The 16,114-nt window shown below is 49.3% G+C and overlaps 1 protein-coding gene across 4 annotated transcripts in view; it reads right to left on the reverse strand.

Moving 5' to 3' along the window:
* The window catches only part of UACA (uveal autoantigen with coiled-coil domains and ankyrin repeats), a 41,997-nt gene that overhangs the window by 14,826 nt on the left and 11,057 nt on the right, over nucleotides 1-16,114 (reverse strand). For 2 of the 4 annotated variants that reach the window (XM_048317818.1, XM_048317815.1), the window contains exons 1-4: nucleotides 13,733-13,855; nucleotides 1,881-2,014; nucleotides 1,366-1,454; nucleotides 488-552 (exon numbers count right to left, since the gene is read on the reverse strand). In XM_048317818.1, coding sequence (XP_048173775.1) covers nucleotides 488-552; nucleotides 1,366-1,454; nucleotides 1,881-2,014; nucleotides 13,733-13,789 — 345 coding nt within the window. In that variant the 5' untranslated portion in view covers nucleotides 13,790-13,855. Of the gene's footprint in view, nucleotides 1-487; nucleotides 553-1,365; nucleotides 1,455-1,880; nucleotides 2,015-4,549; nucleotides 4,711-13,732; nucleotides 13,856-16,114 lie in introns of those variants that run through there. The other 2 variants (XM_048317816.1, XM_048317819.1) reach the window with 2 other exon arrangements.

Here is a 16,114-nt window from a genome sequence, read left to right on the forward strand (position 1 = left end):
AAATTCCAATAATCATGAACGGAATAAATAAATAAGAAAAAAAAAAAATAAACACCACACAAACCTAAGACAACTCTCCAACGTTGTTTCATTAGTGAGAGTTTGTGGATATAAATGCCCAGCTTTTGAAGCAAACACTACTCTGGAGCAGACGGTGTTACTGCTCCTAAATCCAACTGCATTCAGACAGGGAACATCAGTCTTTAAAAGACACTCAGCCCCATTTTGTTCAAGAAGCACAAACTACAACTTGATTTGACTGTCTATGAAAAGAGTAACACCAAAAAGTTTATTCTCTTTATTTTAGCACTCTTTCCATCCCAACCTGTTATTTAACATGAAAGTCTTTTCCCATGACTCTTATTTTTAAAAAAGAATCTGATTGGTTAAGAAAGAAATCACATACCCCAATTTTGAATCAGTGTATTTAAAACCATGTTTTTCCCCTCAATATAAGAGCTGTAGAGACAAGCTGTATTTTTAGTACCTGCAAGAGCTTCTGCAAACACAAAGCATGGCCATACTTAGCAGCCAAATGCAGGGCGTTTCTGCCTAAAAAGAGAGCAACAGCAGTTCAGGGTTTGGCTTGAATGAATTTCTGATGAATATTCCCAGCATCTGAGATACAACAGCTCCTGTGGGTCAATCCCCCCAGATCTGTCTGTGCTGTGACATCTCCTGTCTACACCTCACTTTGTTACAGTCTTTTCTTATTTTAGTGAATCTTCATTCAACAATGAGAGTTCATTTCTGAAATTAATGTCAAAATACTGCAGCTGACTCCACACAAGCATTTAAAAAATAAGCTCTCCCACAAGAAGAGGAGGCCAAGTTTTCTCTATAATTCTCTTGTTTTCAGCTTCATATTAAACATGTTAAATTCTGAGGCAAACAATCTGAAAATTAGCACCTGTTTTTAACTGTCTCTTTATAAGACCTTCCACAAACTCTGCTATCACACAAAGAAATCTGGAAGGTACAGATGAACTCTGAGCTTCTGAGGCCCAGGTGGGCACACAAACACCTCCCACAACATTCCATTTGAATCCTCACTTCGAGTTCATTTAAAACTCTTCTTATCCTGTTGCTGTCACCCAGAAATGCTGATCACACCAGTGTGTCTGGAGCACATTATAAACACAATTACAGCAGCACAAACCCACATTCCTTAAGTTCTGCTGCATTCGTGACCTCCATGACAGGACACGACCAGTTTCCTCAAGACCAGCAACAAGTCACACAAATAATTCATTTTTTACCAACTACAAAAAGAAGGAAGAGCTATCCTGTGCTTCAGCTTCATTCCAGAATGAAACCCATCTGAGAGCGTTTTCAGGTTGGCCCTGAGCCAGGGAGGAAACCCACCTGCAGCATCAGTGGCTGTGATATCAACTCCATGCACGAGGATGGTGTTCAAGCAATCCAGGTTTCCCTTTGATGCGACAACATGGAACCTAAAAAAAGATAAAACCTTGCTTAGGTGCAGCTGGTTTGTACACAGAAATGGTAATATTGGCCAGGAAAGCCAAAGCCAAAAGCTGTATAAGGAAAGTGTTACAGGGGCCAGCTCTGGACAGCATCCAAAGTTAAGGGTTCTGTAGATGTTACTTCATGGAATAAGGCAACTTTCTTGAGCAACAATCAGTGTTTACCTGCATCAGTGAACCAGGTGAAATACCACTGTGGTTTCAGTTTCTCTTTAATATTCAAACCTGGCAAGATCAAGACTTTGAACACTGATCTTCACTTCCAGCGTAGTGAAGCTAGATTTAGATGAAGTATTACAGAGATCTCTGTATTCAAAAAGGCTTCTAGAGCAGCAGGAATATGATTTTCAGCAGCTTCCCACCACCATTCCCGGAGCTCTGGAAGTCACTTACGCGGATCTCCCTTCCACATCCAGCTTTGTAGGACTGACTCCTTTCTTGGCCAGGATGGATGAAACCTTCTCCACATCGCCCCTTTCAGCTGCCTTCATTAACCTGTCATCGTACTTGTTCCAGTCTGGGTTCAGCTGGGAGACAGAAGCAGGCAAGTGAGCTTATGGTGCACTGTGGATCCACCAAGGGCTGAGCCATAATGCAAATGGGACACAACAAAATCCACCTTGGTTTACAAACACCACTGTACCCACTGGATCTTTGGAGTTATTTGTGCCACATCCCCGTGACATGGCTGTTGGTATTGAATGTACAGAGCTCTGGGACAGCCTGGCTAAGCCACTTTGGTCCTAAAGGAGACCTTTAGGATCAAACCTCTTTGGTGTTCCGCATTCTGCTTCTGTGTGTCTTGTTCAGTCTTCATATTTCAACAACAAATGGATGCGCTAAAAATACGCTCCAGGACATGGCTTTTCCTGGCTGTGCCAGACTGTTCAGTGGGTCATAAATTAGCTAAGTGTGATATTCAAGGGAAGAACATCTACTGAGCTGCAGAAGACAGAAAGTCAAAGTTGATAGTTTTGAATTGCCTGCAATTCCCAAAGCACTGCAGAGGACCGAGAAAGGACAAGTCAGTTATAAATAAACCACCACCCATTCAGCCCCAGACAGTCCTCACCCCCCACTCTTCCCTTGTTTACTTCAAATTTAGAATTTCAGGCCCCAGGCCAAGCCTCCCACCTCAAAATGCACAGCTTGTTCTCTTCCCTGCCAAACCATCCCTTCTGAATGGCTCTGGGCTTTTCAGGAAACTGGTCCGTGACAGAAACGTCACATCCAAGCTGGACACCAACGACTTGTTATTCAAGGAGCTTTTAACAGAAGAATAAATCTTCCAAAGGAGTATTATACTCAAAATAGGAGTAATACATTCAAATCAAACTCTGCACAGCAAAATAACTTGCTGGTAAGGGTGAGACACAAGCAGCCTGTGGGTGTATGAAGTTACTTATCACTGTGGGTCAGAAATTCCTCAGCACAAAAAGAACATTAAACCAGGTAACCCCAGCCCAGGGGTTTTTTTAAGTAAAAGAGGGTACACAAAAAAGAACAACCCCAAAAATCCACTGCCACCACCTGGCATCTGTAGTGATCTGTAAAAGGGAGCTGCAATCATGTCCAGAGGAGACAGAGGGGGGGATCCCATCAATCCATATAAATATCCCCAAGGGGTGTCAGAGGATGATTCCACACTGCTCAGGGGTACCCAGGACAAGGAGCAAATGGCCAGAAACCAAAACACAAGAATTTCTACCTCAACATGAGGAAGAATTTCTTTCCACGGAGGTGGCAGAGCCCTGGAACAGCTGCCCAGGGAGGGCCTGGCATCCCCCTTTCTGGAGACATCCCAAACCCAGCTGGAAACATTCCTGTGTCACCTGCTCCAGGTGATTCTGCCTGTGCAGGGGGTTGGCCTGGAGGATCTCCAGAGGGCTCTTCCAGCCCTAACGACTCTGGGTGATTATCTTTACCCCGATTTCTCACAATAAACAAGATTACAGTAATCATGAAGGCTTAGCAGCAGCTAACCCAGGCCAACCCTCCTAGAAGTGACAGGAGTAATAAAAATAGAGCACTAATGAAATCAGCACCAGTGCTGCCCGGCTGAGGTGCAGCACTGACTCATCAATCAATTAACACATCCATTAGCCTGAAAGCCACAGCAGCCTGGCCTGAGAGGTCACTGCACTGGTGACATCACCAGTGCCATGTCCCTCCCCAGCTTGGACACACTGCCCTGCAAAGCCACCTCCTCATGCAAGGCTTAGCTCTTCACATCAAATACCCTAGAGACTGTACATACACAGCATCTAGCTCCCTAAATTTTCCTGGCACCTTCCCATCCTTACAGGACAGAGATCTCACCTTGGTGTTCACACTGGGGTGGGATTGCTGGGTTGTGCCTTTGCAGCTGATACCTGCCAGCACAACTCACCCAGATGTACAGAAAATCCTCCCAAATCCTCCCCAGCGAGTCCTCGCTCCCATTTCATAAAACTTCTGATTAACGGAAGCATTACTTAAAAAAACCCAACCAAAACCAAACAAATCCATCATCTTCATATTTTCTCCTTGTGATTATAACACTTCAGTAACTTGTATCCACCGCCTATGATGTACTAAGTTTAAAAGGGGATGGAGGGACAGGACACAGGGAATGGCTTCCCACTGCCAGAGGGCAGGGATAGATGGGATACTGGGAAGGAATTGTTCCCTGTGAGGGTGGGGAGACCCAAGCACAAGTTGCCCAGAGAAGCTGTGGCTGCCCCTGGATCCCTGGAAGTGTCCAAGGCCAGGCTGGACAGGGTTTGGAGCACGCTGGGATAGTGGAAGGTGTCCCTGCCCAAGGCAGGGGTGGAATGGGATGAGCTTTAAGATCCCTTCCAACCCAAACCATTCTATCATTAAATCATTTTACATTTAACAAATGCATTTCACGTTTAAGGAAAGTTCCTTGCAGGAAGAGTTGCTGAGGAGATACAACACTCATTAACTAAACAGAACTACTACACCACATTTGCACAATCCAAGCTTTCGCATTTTTGCAGCTGTAAATTACTGCCAGGATATGAAATCTCAGATAGAGCTATGAGACTTGCGATACCTACTGTGTCTTTGGCTGCACAAGAGAACCAACAAATCATGCTGAACTCGCAGCTTGTGCTGCCAGGAGAGATCAGTTCCCGTCACATCAGCTCACAGCGCCCTGAGCCCGAGCTCACAGCGAGGAACGGCTGCTCTGCACTGCCCGGGGCTCCTCCTGCTCCATCCTTCACTTAGCTTGGCTCCCCGAGGATATTTTCCCCATCTTCAGCATCATCTTCAGCCTTCATAACTCTGGGAAATGTCGCTGGCCAGAGGAGCCGTGTGTGCGGCCGCGCTGCCCGGAGCCCGGCCAGAGCCACGGTCTGTGCCGGACAGACGGACTGGGCTCCCAGGGAAATACTGCCCAGACCCCGAGAATCTTGTAAACAATACGTAGCCAGTCTCATCAGCCCGATCTATTTTCTGATAAGGCAGTACTTGATAGGCAGGCGATAGAAAGCAATAGCTATTAATACATTCCCGGCGTGCCCGTGCCCTGAGTCATGGTGTCAGGGTGTGTGAACTCAGGGGACAGGCACGTCCCCAGCCCCGCCGTGGTTGTTGTGCTCTGCAGACAGGCAAGCACTCATTTAAAATAACAAACATGGTCCTCACATTCACTGTGCACCGACATGAAGGAAGGTCACACTCAGCACCACTAATAACACACGAGGACTGAAATACTCCCAGGAGTAATTTTTTCCCCATTCCACCGCGCCACAAAGCCGAAACCAAACTCGGGCTCAGACTTCAGACAGTTACAACTGCGGAGCAGATGGAATGCGTGATCCTATTTTGACAGAAATGTAACCCATTTTAAATTAGAAAACACACATGCCTCTGCTTTAAAAAAATTCCCCTTTTACAGCACTGAAACCCTTTCTGAATAGAACCTGGTTTCAGCTTACTGCTGCTGCCAGTCTGTCTCCCAACATGTGAAACGAGAGGAGTCACAGAGGCTGTGAAAACATTAAATAGACAGCACAATGATTAACAGGAGGGAGATGGAGAGTCCCCTTTCACAAGTTTTAAATTTAAATGGAGATCTCCCAAGTGTCATATTTAGAGGAGTAGGTCAACATGACAAGCAATGCACTGTTTTGTCTGCAGGAGAGAAACCTGGTCCAGGGCCAGGAAAACCACTTACACACACCCTGGAGGACACACACGAGAGGCTGCAAATAACCTCATAAATGGATCTTCTCAGGAGAGAATTTTAAAATCACTCACTCAGATTGGGACAAATTCTCTCTTTCCCAGTCAGTTCTGAACTATCCCCCATCCCCCGTGTGAGCACCAGCCTTTGCCCCACAGCATCAACATTCCCCAAAGAATGTTCCAAGACCTTTCTGCAATTAGCATCCATGTGACAAAGCCACTCCAAAAAAGCGCAGTGACTGTGTTGTCTTCTGACCACAACCAAGTCTGTCTCCTCAAGCTAAAAATGGATTTTTTTTTGGCGGGGGGGGGGGGAATAAATACACCTCCCAAGTGGCAGCAACAGAAAAGCCCCACTTAACCAAAATAAGTTTGGTGAGAAATGTAGGTAAGACTGTGGCTTCCAGGTGTACAGTCTTCTCTGAAGTATTCATCCCAAAGGTTTTCCTTGTCTCCACTTCAGCTGCCTGCAGAGATTCCTTCTGCCCCGTGAGCTGCACTCATCCTGCAGCCCCTTTGTGCTGCAGATCCTCCTGAGACAGCCTTGACCACAAGATTTAGGATTGCTAAACCACATTCCCCAGCCCTGCCCAGCTCCAGCCTGGCACAGAGCAGCTTCCATGGTTCCATCAGCACTAAGCAGCTTCAGGAAACACGGCCCAGCTACAAACCCCACTGATTAAATGTTCTCCAAAGCAGCCAAATCCAGAGACCTCAAAGGGTAAAACCGACTTAAACGTGCTCTTTTAGAGTAACCAAAGTGTGGAGCCTAATTCAGACTTTTTTTCCAAAATTAAGACCAGAAACATCATCAGGCCCCAGCAGTGCAGATCTCTGGAGGTGCTACATCACCCTCCACACCACAGCTGCCTGGCCAAGGCTGATACTGCCCATTTTGTGTTAACACAGAGCACCTGTTTTCCTAAGCTCAGCCTGCCAGGAATTCTTCCCAACTCCAGGTCTCCAAAGATAAGGAGTACCCCACCTCCACCCTGGGCTAGGATCAGAAGCAGCCTCGTTGCTTGTGTGTGGTGTGCTGTCAGTGTGAGGCTCTCTCCGGAGCAGACAGGCCGGGTGTGTGCAGGCTCTGCGCATCCATCTGGGATCAAGGCCCCCAGCAGCCTGCTCAGAGGCAGAACACAAACTGACTGCTCCAAGTGCCCTCCTGGCTCTCAGCAAATGACAAACTTCCTGGGCTGAAAGAATTGCACTATCCATTTCCCCAGTTACTCCTCAAGTCCAGGCAAGCCTTGCGCATCCTCGACACCCTCCAGTAAGAAATTGTACAGCTTCAGAGCATGGAGTGACAGGACAAGGGGGAATGGCGTCCCACAGAAAGAGAGGAGCTTTAGGTTGGTTTGGAGGAAATTCTTCCCTGGGAGGGTGGGGAGGCCCTGGCACAGGTTGCACAGAGAAGCTGCGGCTGCCCCTGGATCCCTGGAAGTGTCCAAGGCCAGGTTGGACAGGGCTTGGAGCACCCTGGGATAGTGGAAGGTGTTCCTGCCATGGCAGGGGTGGCACTGGATAAGCTCTAAGGTCACCTAACCCAGCTCAGAAATATCAGCTGTAAGTCAAAGCAGCTCCTAAGCGCTTCACAGAGAGCTGGCATAAAGCTGTGAAAGTGAGCCCGGCTCCCGCTACCACGAGGCCAGGCTGATCCTGTCCCCAGCAAAGCCCAGGGGGGACACAGCCCCTGTAATGCCATTAGCAGGTGACATAAGCACATGGGAGAGCAGGGAGCTCTGGTGACACTGCCAGCACCAACACAGCACAGCTCACAGACTCTCAATGGCCCTTCAGAGAACCCCAGAATGGGCTGGAAGGAAGCTTAAAGCCCATCCAGTGCCAGCCCTGCCATGGGCAGGGACACCTTCCACTGTCCCAGGTTGCTCCAAGCCCCACCATCCAACCTGGCCTTCCAGGCCACTTCCAGGAATCCAGGGGCAGCCACAGCTTCTCTGGGCACCCTGTGCCAGGGCCTCCCCACCCTCACAAGGAGGAAATTTCCTCCCAACATCCAATCTGAACCTCCTCTTCCAGAGCTGGGGCAGGCTCACACATCTCTCCAGCTGCACCCTGATTCCCTGCTCTTTCTCCAGAGGTCAGAGTACATTTGTCATCAAAACCAACATGTGGACAGACACACCCTGCCATCTCAATGGCACAAAGTGACAAATGCCTTTGAAGTGCTTTGATTTGTTTTAAAAGTGCATAGACAGAATGGAAGGGTTAGATTAGAAAACTTTTTAAAAAATGCTCCCCAGGTACAGCTTCTCCTGCAGGGCAGGGGCACTTCACTAAACCCATCTCTCTTGAAGATTTTGGCTTACCTGTCTAAAAAAATACTGCACATACTGGGTTAAACCCCATTGGGACAAACGGAAATGGCATTTAATATTTTACAAGCATATCATACTTCCCAGAATATGTCTGTCTCCACATGTAAATGCTCTGGAGTGTCAGACTGCAGGAGTGAGATGTGGGGTTTAGTCTGTGCAAGGGAAAACCAGACACAGCCTGAACACAGGGTTCTTTTTTCACCCAGCACCTTCCCACAAGCAGCACTTTGTGTTACCACCTCATTCACTAAAAATCCTTCAAAATAAAAAAGCCATTGAATGCCACAAAGTGGACAAGGCTTAGTCCAAACAGGGATCAAAAACAGAGTTCCCTTAAGCCTGCTCTGGTTTGGCATCGTGCTGAAAACACTCCCGTCAAAACGTCACCTGAACAGCTGTGCTGGGCCTGGTGTTTAAATGTAACTGCAGCCTGTCATTAATGAAGGTTAACAGTGTCCTAACGAACAGCTTAAAGCAAAGCAAGCAACTAAATCTCATCCAGATTTTACTCTATTCTGAAGGCATTTTCCTCCCAAGTCAGCATATCCCATCAAGATCAATTTATTAAGTATCAAGAAACAATTCAAATTGACTTCTAGCTTTGTTATGTGTCAAAAAATCCTCTCAAAATTAACATTTCCCCCTACAAGGGGTTAGAGGTCCCTGAGGTCCCTTGCAGCAGTGCCAGTTTCTCTTTTCCAGGCTGGGCCAGGGGAAAAATCCACCAGCACCAGCCACAAGAGCTCACAGGCTACACTGGAAGTGTCAACAGATTCTGCCTACAACCCCTGCAGGAGGCAAAGCCTGCTCAAAGAATTAAAAACAGTCCCAGCTTTGTTTTGAAACAAGTTTCTCATGTCTCATGGCCAACACACAACTCCAGAGCCCTTTATTGATAGAACAGCCTCAGATTGCCAGCCTTGAGGCACAGCCTGACTTGGACACCAATAAAAGTGATCAGAGCTGCTGGGGCACTCTGGACACAAAGCAGTGGCTTTGCAGCTGCATTTCCAAACTCTGCTAAGGACATTTTATGGTAACTGGGGCCAGACTCACACACACAAAGAACATCACACCCTCCTGGAGCACCACAGCTCCAACCTCCCTGAGCCCTGCAAGCCCAGGTCCTGCTGCTGCCTGGCTTCATCCCACAGGTGCCCAGGAGAAATAGTTCCCCTTTAAACAGGGAGAAACAGGAGCAGGGTCAGAGTCCAGCTGCCTGTGCTGCCCAGTGGGAGCAGCACAGCTCCCGCCTTCCCAGGACTCCAGGCACAGCATTAGTTGGAATTTCTAAGCTCTCAGGCAAGGCCCCATTGATTTGTGTACTTCCATTTATTAAAACATCAGGAAATATCAGGGGTGATGAAACCTGACGTGACTGTTGCACACAGGGACCAGCCCTGAGCACATGGGGAAGGGAGCAACAAATCTCAGCCGTGGTCAGTCACCAGTAAGTGATGAGAACAGGATCAGTGTCAGATGTTCAAGCATGTGCTCGCTAATATTCATATTTAAATACTGACAAAGTACTCTGTAAGTTGCTTCTACGCAAAAGGTCGTATGAACTCCAACCAGATAAGCACAGAGCTTATCTGTATAATTACATGTGCAAATCAGCTCAGGATATTGAACTCCCAGGCCCCCACTGAACCTGCACTCTTTTACATATTTTTAATTGCTACATTCCAAAGTGATAAAGCATTAATACTCCTTTCTATGGAGCCTGAAAATTACAATGCACCTGTAAACAGGCTGCACCACAAAGCTTATGCTGCACCACAAATTGCCCGTTGTGCTTCTGCAGCTTCACCCCAAATATCACACAAACAAGCACTAATTCCAGTTAACTAAATGCAAATGAATCACAAAGAGATTTTTCCAAGAACAAACACATTAGCACGAGCCTGAATAAAGCTTCCTGGAACCAAACATGCTCCAAGGAAAAACCCCAGCCAGGCCAGGAATGACATTAGAATATTAGAATGCTGTGGGTGCTTGGCTGCGGTGCCTGAAGATGCCACGGCAAAGTCACCTCAGGCTGCCCCGGGGAGGAGGGACGGGACAGAACTGCTCCAGCCAACAGCAGCAACACTGGAAAAATTCTGCTGATGGGTCAGGGCACTGGGATCAGCCTGGCTGACAGACTGGTCTGTCCTTGCACAGGGCAGAGTCAGGACAAAATGCCACAAAATCTTGTTTGTGTACAAACTCTTGTGTGCCCCCAGCAGCACCAGGTTTTTCTTCTGTAAGTGATCTTGAATCTTTAAAGGGTTAAAATTAGCTTATCAAACACCTATTTTTCACTTCACCCATTCAGCTACTAATGTGCATTGGACAGCACACTGGGGCTACAAATCACTGTTAACATTTATGCTGCTGCACATACAAGGAGGTGTTGCTGATGAATTAGCAAATTCAAGCAGCATCCTTCATTCCCATAATAAAATGGATCAGCCCAGAACAGGAGGTGGTACCTGCTCTCTCTGCTGATGAGAGGGCAGAAGCAGATGTTTAGTGGTGTATTGGGTCACCTCACAAAGCTCCTCTCCTTTCCCAGAGGAAAACTCATCCATTTAACAGAGCTGGGCAGCATCCACAGGGAAAGAAGTGTTGACACAATCTTGAACAAGCTCAGCTGTCACTAACTCCAGAGCTGGTTCAGATATTCATTTAATAATCACAGCTCATCATACCAGGGCAAGTGCTCAGGTGTCCCTTTGTTCCTTGCACAATGGTTTCCGCTAATTATATGGCAGGTTTGGTTTCTCTTAATTAAACAAAATGCAGCACCACTTTTCCCAGAGGAGAAAGGATTGGTAGGAGTTTTCACATGGTTTTATATCTGCCCATTCCCATCACTGCAGGTGATTCCCATCTCCTGCAGGTGCTCCAGGTAGTGCTGGTGGTTCCTGAACTGTGGGGATCCAGCTCAGTGGCAGCTGCAGCTCTGCTCAGAGCACCACCAGGAACCCCACATTTCCCAGTAACTCCAAGTCCCCCTTCCCTAAATTCCAGGCTTCATCATAAGGGACAGCAAGGTTAAAACCCCACCTAAGGGGATAACACACCTGAGATTTAACAGAGCCACCTCCCCAGCTGTCTCCCCAGAGTTACAGAAACAAGCAGGTCCTTTTCCCCTGTAGAGGCCACAGTCAGAACTCATCACTGAAAGTCCATTTGCAAATGGACTGACCCAAAGACAACTTTGCAGAACAACAAACCAACCCCTCCCCAATCAGTTTCTCAAACAAAACCAAACAGTGAGCATCTTATCAGTACAGACACAATTTCTAACTCTGCTGGAAGAACACATTTCCTTATCACAATCCAGATCCCAGACACACATTTATAGTGTCAGGATGTATTGTGGAATCTCAGAAGCACAGGCAGTGGGAGCTGCTGTGGTCCCAATGGGATTGAGGTCCATTAATTAAGATCTTCCTTGTAAATGCTGGTGAATGAGGCACCTCCTTTGACCTTAAGGCTTCATTCCCCACAGAAGCCCACATCCAACTTTCCAGCCTGCACTCCTGCTAATGGCAGGCATTTGTCTCACTATGCAGAGCACCGAACAGGCTGCTCTGATGATTTTCCAAGCACCATCAGCCAGCTGGAGTTGGCAAAACCAGGTAATTCCACTTTCAGGCACAGCATTCTGGATAATCGTGGAATTGGTAATAACTAATATGGTTTTTACTTTCTGCTTTTTGTGGCTTCCCTCCATCAAAAATCAGTAATAAAGCCATTTCCAACAGCTCCCCATCAGAAGCCACGTAACTATTACCTTCACCTGGAGGAAAGTTTCCAAAAGCAGGCTGGATTAGGTTTCTCTCCACCCCCCAGGAAATAGCACTGGGTGGGGAGAGGAGAGAGGGATGAAGTTTCTCAAACAGGCAACGCTTGTACACTCCTTTCAAGCAGGATCTCTAAAGCTGCCGCTGGCAGGATTCCCACCCACTTCCCCTCCTTCCCAGCAGGAGAACAGAGACCCGGCTTCATCCCATCACCCCCCCCTGCGAACATCCACCCATGGGGATGGATTTTTCCCCCCTCAGAAAAGATTAAAAGTTGCTATTTGATGAGATGGTGGAGTGATCACATAACCAAAATATGTAATAAACAGGGGAAATAAGTTTATCATGGACAAAAATCCCTGCTTTTAAAGGATCCTGCTGAAAGTAATTTCCCTTCACGTATTTTAGAGTAATTTCAGCTCTGAAAGGTATTAAGACTGCTCAAACCTCCGCTGAAGAGAAGGTTTATTGGAAGTGAAAAATCTCCTTGTCTATTCAAAACCAAACACAGGTGCTGTCAGTCTTTGTTTGAATTTAATTATTGGGCTAATTTGAGAATAACAAACAACTCTAAAGTACAGGACAACTAATGAACACAGAGCAGTGCCAGCCCACACATGACAAATCCTCATAACAGCCTCATGAATCACTGCCGTGCTCCGTGGATCCTCGGGCACAGGGATGGGAGCTGTCATTTGCCAGGGAGTTCCATCAGCACCTTAGAGCAGCTCCAGCTCTTTCCCCACAAGCTGTTATTGTCAGGTAACAGCTTCAGACCCAAGGCAAATGCACAGGAGGATTTTAGAGATAGCCAATATCTCAAAGGACAACTGATAAAAGCCAGCGTCTCACATTCACCTCCCTGGCCCGCTATTCCACATAGCAAGCGGTAAGCTCAGCAAAGGAACACAGGGATAAGCTCAGGATGGATTCCCGGGGAAGCATTTACTGAATAGGCACAATTAAAGATGATTTACCGCGCGAAGCAATTTCTAAACACAGCTTTCTCTAGTTACAAAGACCTCCTCCCTCAACAAAAGTCATCTGCAGGGATGAATGAAGTAGAAAGAAAGACCAAGAAAGCCAGTTAAAGCCAGCTAAAACCAGCCTAAATTTTGGAAGTCAGACAAGAAGACACAGACAACTGCACCATCACAAAGGTGCATTTCCAGAGGTTCTGCCTCCCCCAGCTCTGCATTCCAGACTGGATGATCAGCAATCACAGCTGCGTGGTCACCAGCCGCTCTGAAAGCTTTCTGCCCACTTTCTAAGCAAATCCTCCTTCAAAAGCGCTCCGATTTTGCCACATTAATTCCTAGTGCAGAAGCAGCTCCTGCCGATGCCCTCCACACGGACTGAGCGAGCCCCCGGGGCGGCGGCCAGCGGGGGCTCCGCACCGGCTCCCAAGGCTCTCAGGGAAAAGAAGAGCGTCAGTTTGTGCTGGAGCCAGGAAGCAGCAGCCAAGGCACAGGTTCGGTGCTCCGAGCGCCGGACAGCCGGAGCCAGAGGCCAGGTGCCACTCAGGCAGGGAACGTCCTCACCCCGCCGCTGCCCTCGCTCAGCCCCGCTCCTCCAGCCCATCCCAGCTCCCTGAACACCCTTCCCACAGATCCCGGGATCTCCTCCCCCCGCGTTACCGCAGCTCCCCTCGCTCTCTGCTCCCAGCGAAGTCCCCGTTCCCCGGGGAGCCAGAATCCTCCGTGCTCTGCCCCTCCAGGAGCCGGGACACCCGGGCTCTGCGCCCCCAGGAGCCGGGACCCTCCGTTCTCCACCCATCCAAACGCCGGGACCCCCATGCTCTGCCCCTTCAGGAGCCGGGACACTCCGTGCTCCGCCCGTCCACGAACCGGGATCCCCGTGCTCTGCCCCACCCCAGGAACCCCCGGCCCCGCGGGGGTCCTGCCGCGGCACCCACCGCGCTGCCCCCGATGACCGCTTCGTGTTTCTTCAGGCGGGACTTGAGGCTCTTCATGGCGCGGCCGCGGGCGGGGAGCGCGCACCGGCCCCGTCGCGCTCCCGCCGCCGCCGCCACGGCCGGGACGCGGCAGCCCCGCCCCGCTCCGCCCACCTCCCACCGCAGCCAATCGCCGCCCGCCCTCGCGGGAGCTACAGCCAATCAGCGAGCGGGGCGGAGGGGAGGGACTTCCTCGTGTTCAAGGAGCGCTGCCCGGCGCGGAGCCGCCCGGCCGGCAGGGGGCGCGCTGCGGGCGGGGCGGCGCTCTGGCACGGGGCGGAGCCTCAGGGCACCACAGAGAGGGCGGGTCTGCGGCTTCTGAGGGAGAGGGGTAATGACCGGGATAAGGATCGGGATAGGAAGCGGGAAAAGGACCGACACAGGTGTATCTGGTGCCGGGGGGACCCCAGCTCCATCCGTCCAAGTACAGAGCTCCCGGTGGCTGAGAAGGAAGCTCAGAGGCCTCCCGCTCACCTGAAGCGGGCGGTACAAATCAATGGCCGCCGTGCAAACAGCCCCTACAATAAACATGACATTTGTGCACAAAGGAATGAAGAGGTCACACAGCAGAGGCCCGAGCTGGGCATAGGCCGTGTTTTAAACAACACAATTAACTCTAGCCTCGGCGTGAGCACTGTCAGAGTTCGAGTTCAGTTCTGCTCATCCCAAGTCTTATTTACTGTCCCCTTCTCACCCCATTTTCCTCGCAGCCCCATCACACTGCACTGATGACAGAAGGTTTTAAAACTTATTTGAGACTTACTTCATTACGGCACGTGGATTGGGTTTAAGACCTTGCTTATTAGAGCTGGAAAGGGGCTGTTTGATCAATGGATCTCTAATATAAGCAAGGCTGGAGGTAAATGTCACTGCCTTTTAATCAATCCGGCCAAACCCTGTTCAAACACTTGGGTTACTCTATAGGTGGCCTGTTTGGAAGGAAAGAAAATGGTGCCTTTAAATATGAGCTCATTTTGTGCACAGCAGGGTGGCTGGAGAGTCCAGCGACCTCCAAAATGGAAATCTTCCCCTGGGCACTCTGACCCCTCATCCAGCACGGATTAATCCCAGATTTGGGCTTTCTAGAGAAACACTGTTCACGCCCCAAATGCTGTTTAAAGTTTGTGGTGTTTTTCTCCCTAAAGAGCCATGTTTCAGGCAGTATCTCTCCTTTCATTCCTTCACAGAAGCCTCCACGCTTCCAGGGCACCGACAGAGCTCCAGCATGTCCTGGAGCAGAAGGCACAGCTCCAGACACCTCTCACTCGGCCGGGCAGCCCCACACCAGCTCTCCCAGGCCATCAGTCCCTTGGAACCCCTGTTCCCACCACTCCAGCCTGGCACTGCCACCCTGCCACCGCTGGCACAGGCGATCTGCCCCTGCCTGGCACAAAGCAAAGGGACAGCAGCACCTGGAAACCGGGGAGATCAGGATTCCCTGGTTGTTTTCTACCCGTGGCAACCAAGTGGTTTCCTTTGGTCTTTCCTTCCTCTTTCCAATAGCTGTGAAGGGACAGGATTGGAAACGCAAATTCCTCGAGCGTACCCAAGGTGCTGCACGTCAAAGGGGTATTTGCCCAGGGATGTGCACAAACATGAGGCAGCAACATTCATGTCCAATCAGGAATTCAAGGAAAACGCTCAGCCCCAGCACCAGCAGAACCTGGGGCAGATGAACTGGTTTGAGTTGCTCGGATCAGAACCATTGTCTGTCAAGTTGTCACAGTAAATAGTTGTTTCATTAAAAATAAGCTTTTATTACCAAAAGTTTCAGCTTTACAAAAATATTGTCACATTCTCAGGACCAAGCTAATAGCAGTAGCTTTCCCCTTTTCCCACCAAATCTGTGCTGTTTAAAGGAAGCTCCTTCTGAGTCATTCCAGTACAAGCGAAAGCAGAATCTTAAAAATAACTCCTTACTCTGGAGTCAGTGCCGAGAAGCTGCACGGAGCAGTTCCAAGTGCTCGGCCAATTCCGGCACCGTTCCCTGATAATTGCACACATCCACGCATTTGCCCCAGCCAGCATAGCCTCTGCTCTGCTGAGGGCTCAGCAGATGCTGCACTGAGAGGATGGCATCCAGCCTTGTGATCCAGCTCTGTCCCGCTGGAGCCGATCCCGGGGGAAGCGTGTCCCAGGCACACCACAGCTCTCACTGGCCGGCTCTGTGCAGGGTAGAGCCTTCAGCCAGGGCAGCTGGAGCAGAGCCTTCCCATTTTTCCCCTGCTGTCAAAGCAGGAAGTTCCCTATCTGAACACCATCTCCCAGCCGATGTGTCAGCACCAGAACAAGATGTTTCATGTTGAATTACTGGAGCCTGACTTGTCGGTGTGAGTGGCAGCC

The sequence above is a fragment of the Corvus hawaiiensis genome, chromosome 13 (assembly GCF_020740725.1).
Source record: "Corvus hawaiiensis isolate bCorHaw1 chromosome 13, bCorHaw1.pri.cur, whole genome shotgun sequence".
Lineage (NCBI taxonomy): Eukaryota > Metazoa > Chordata > Aves > Passeriformes > Corvidae > Corvus > Corvus hawaiiensis.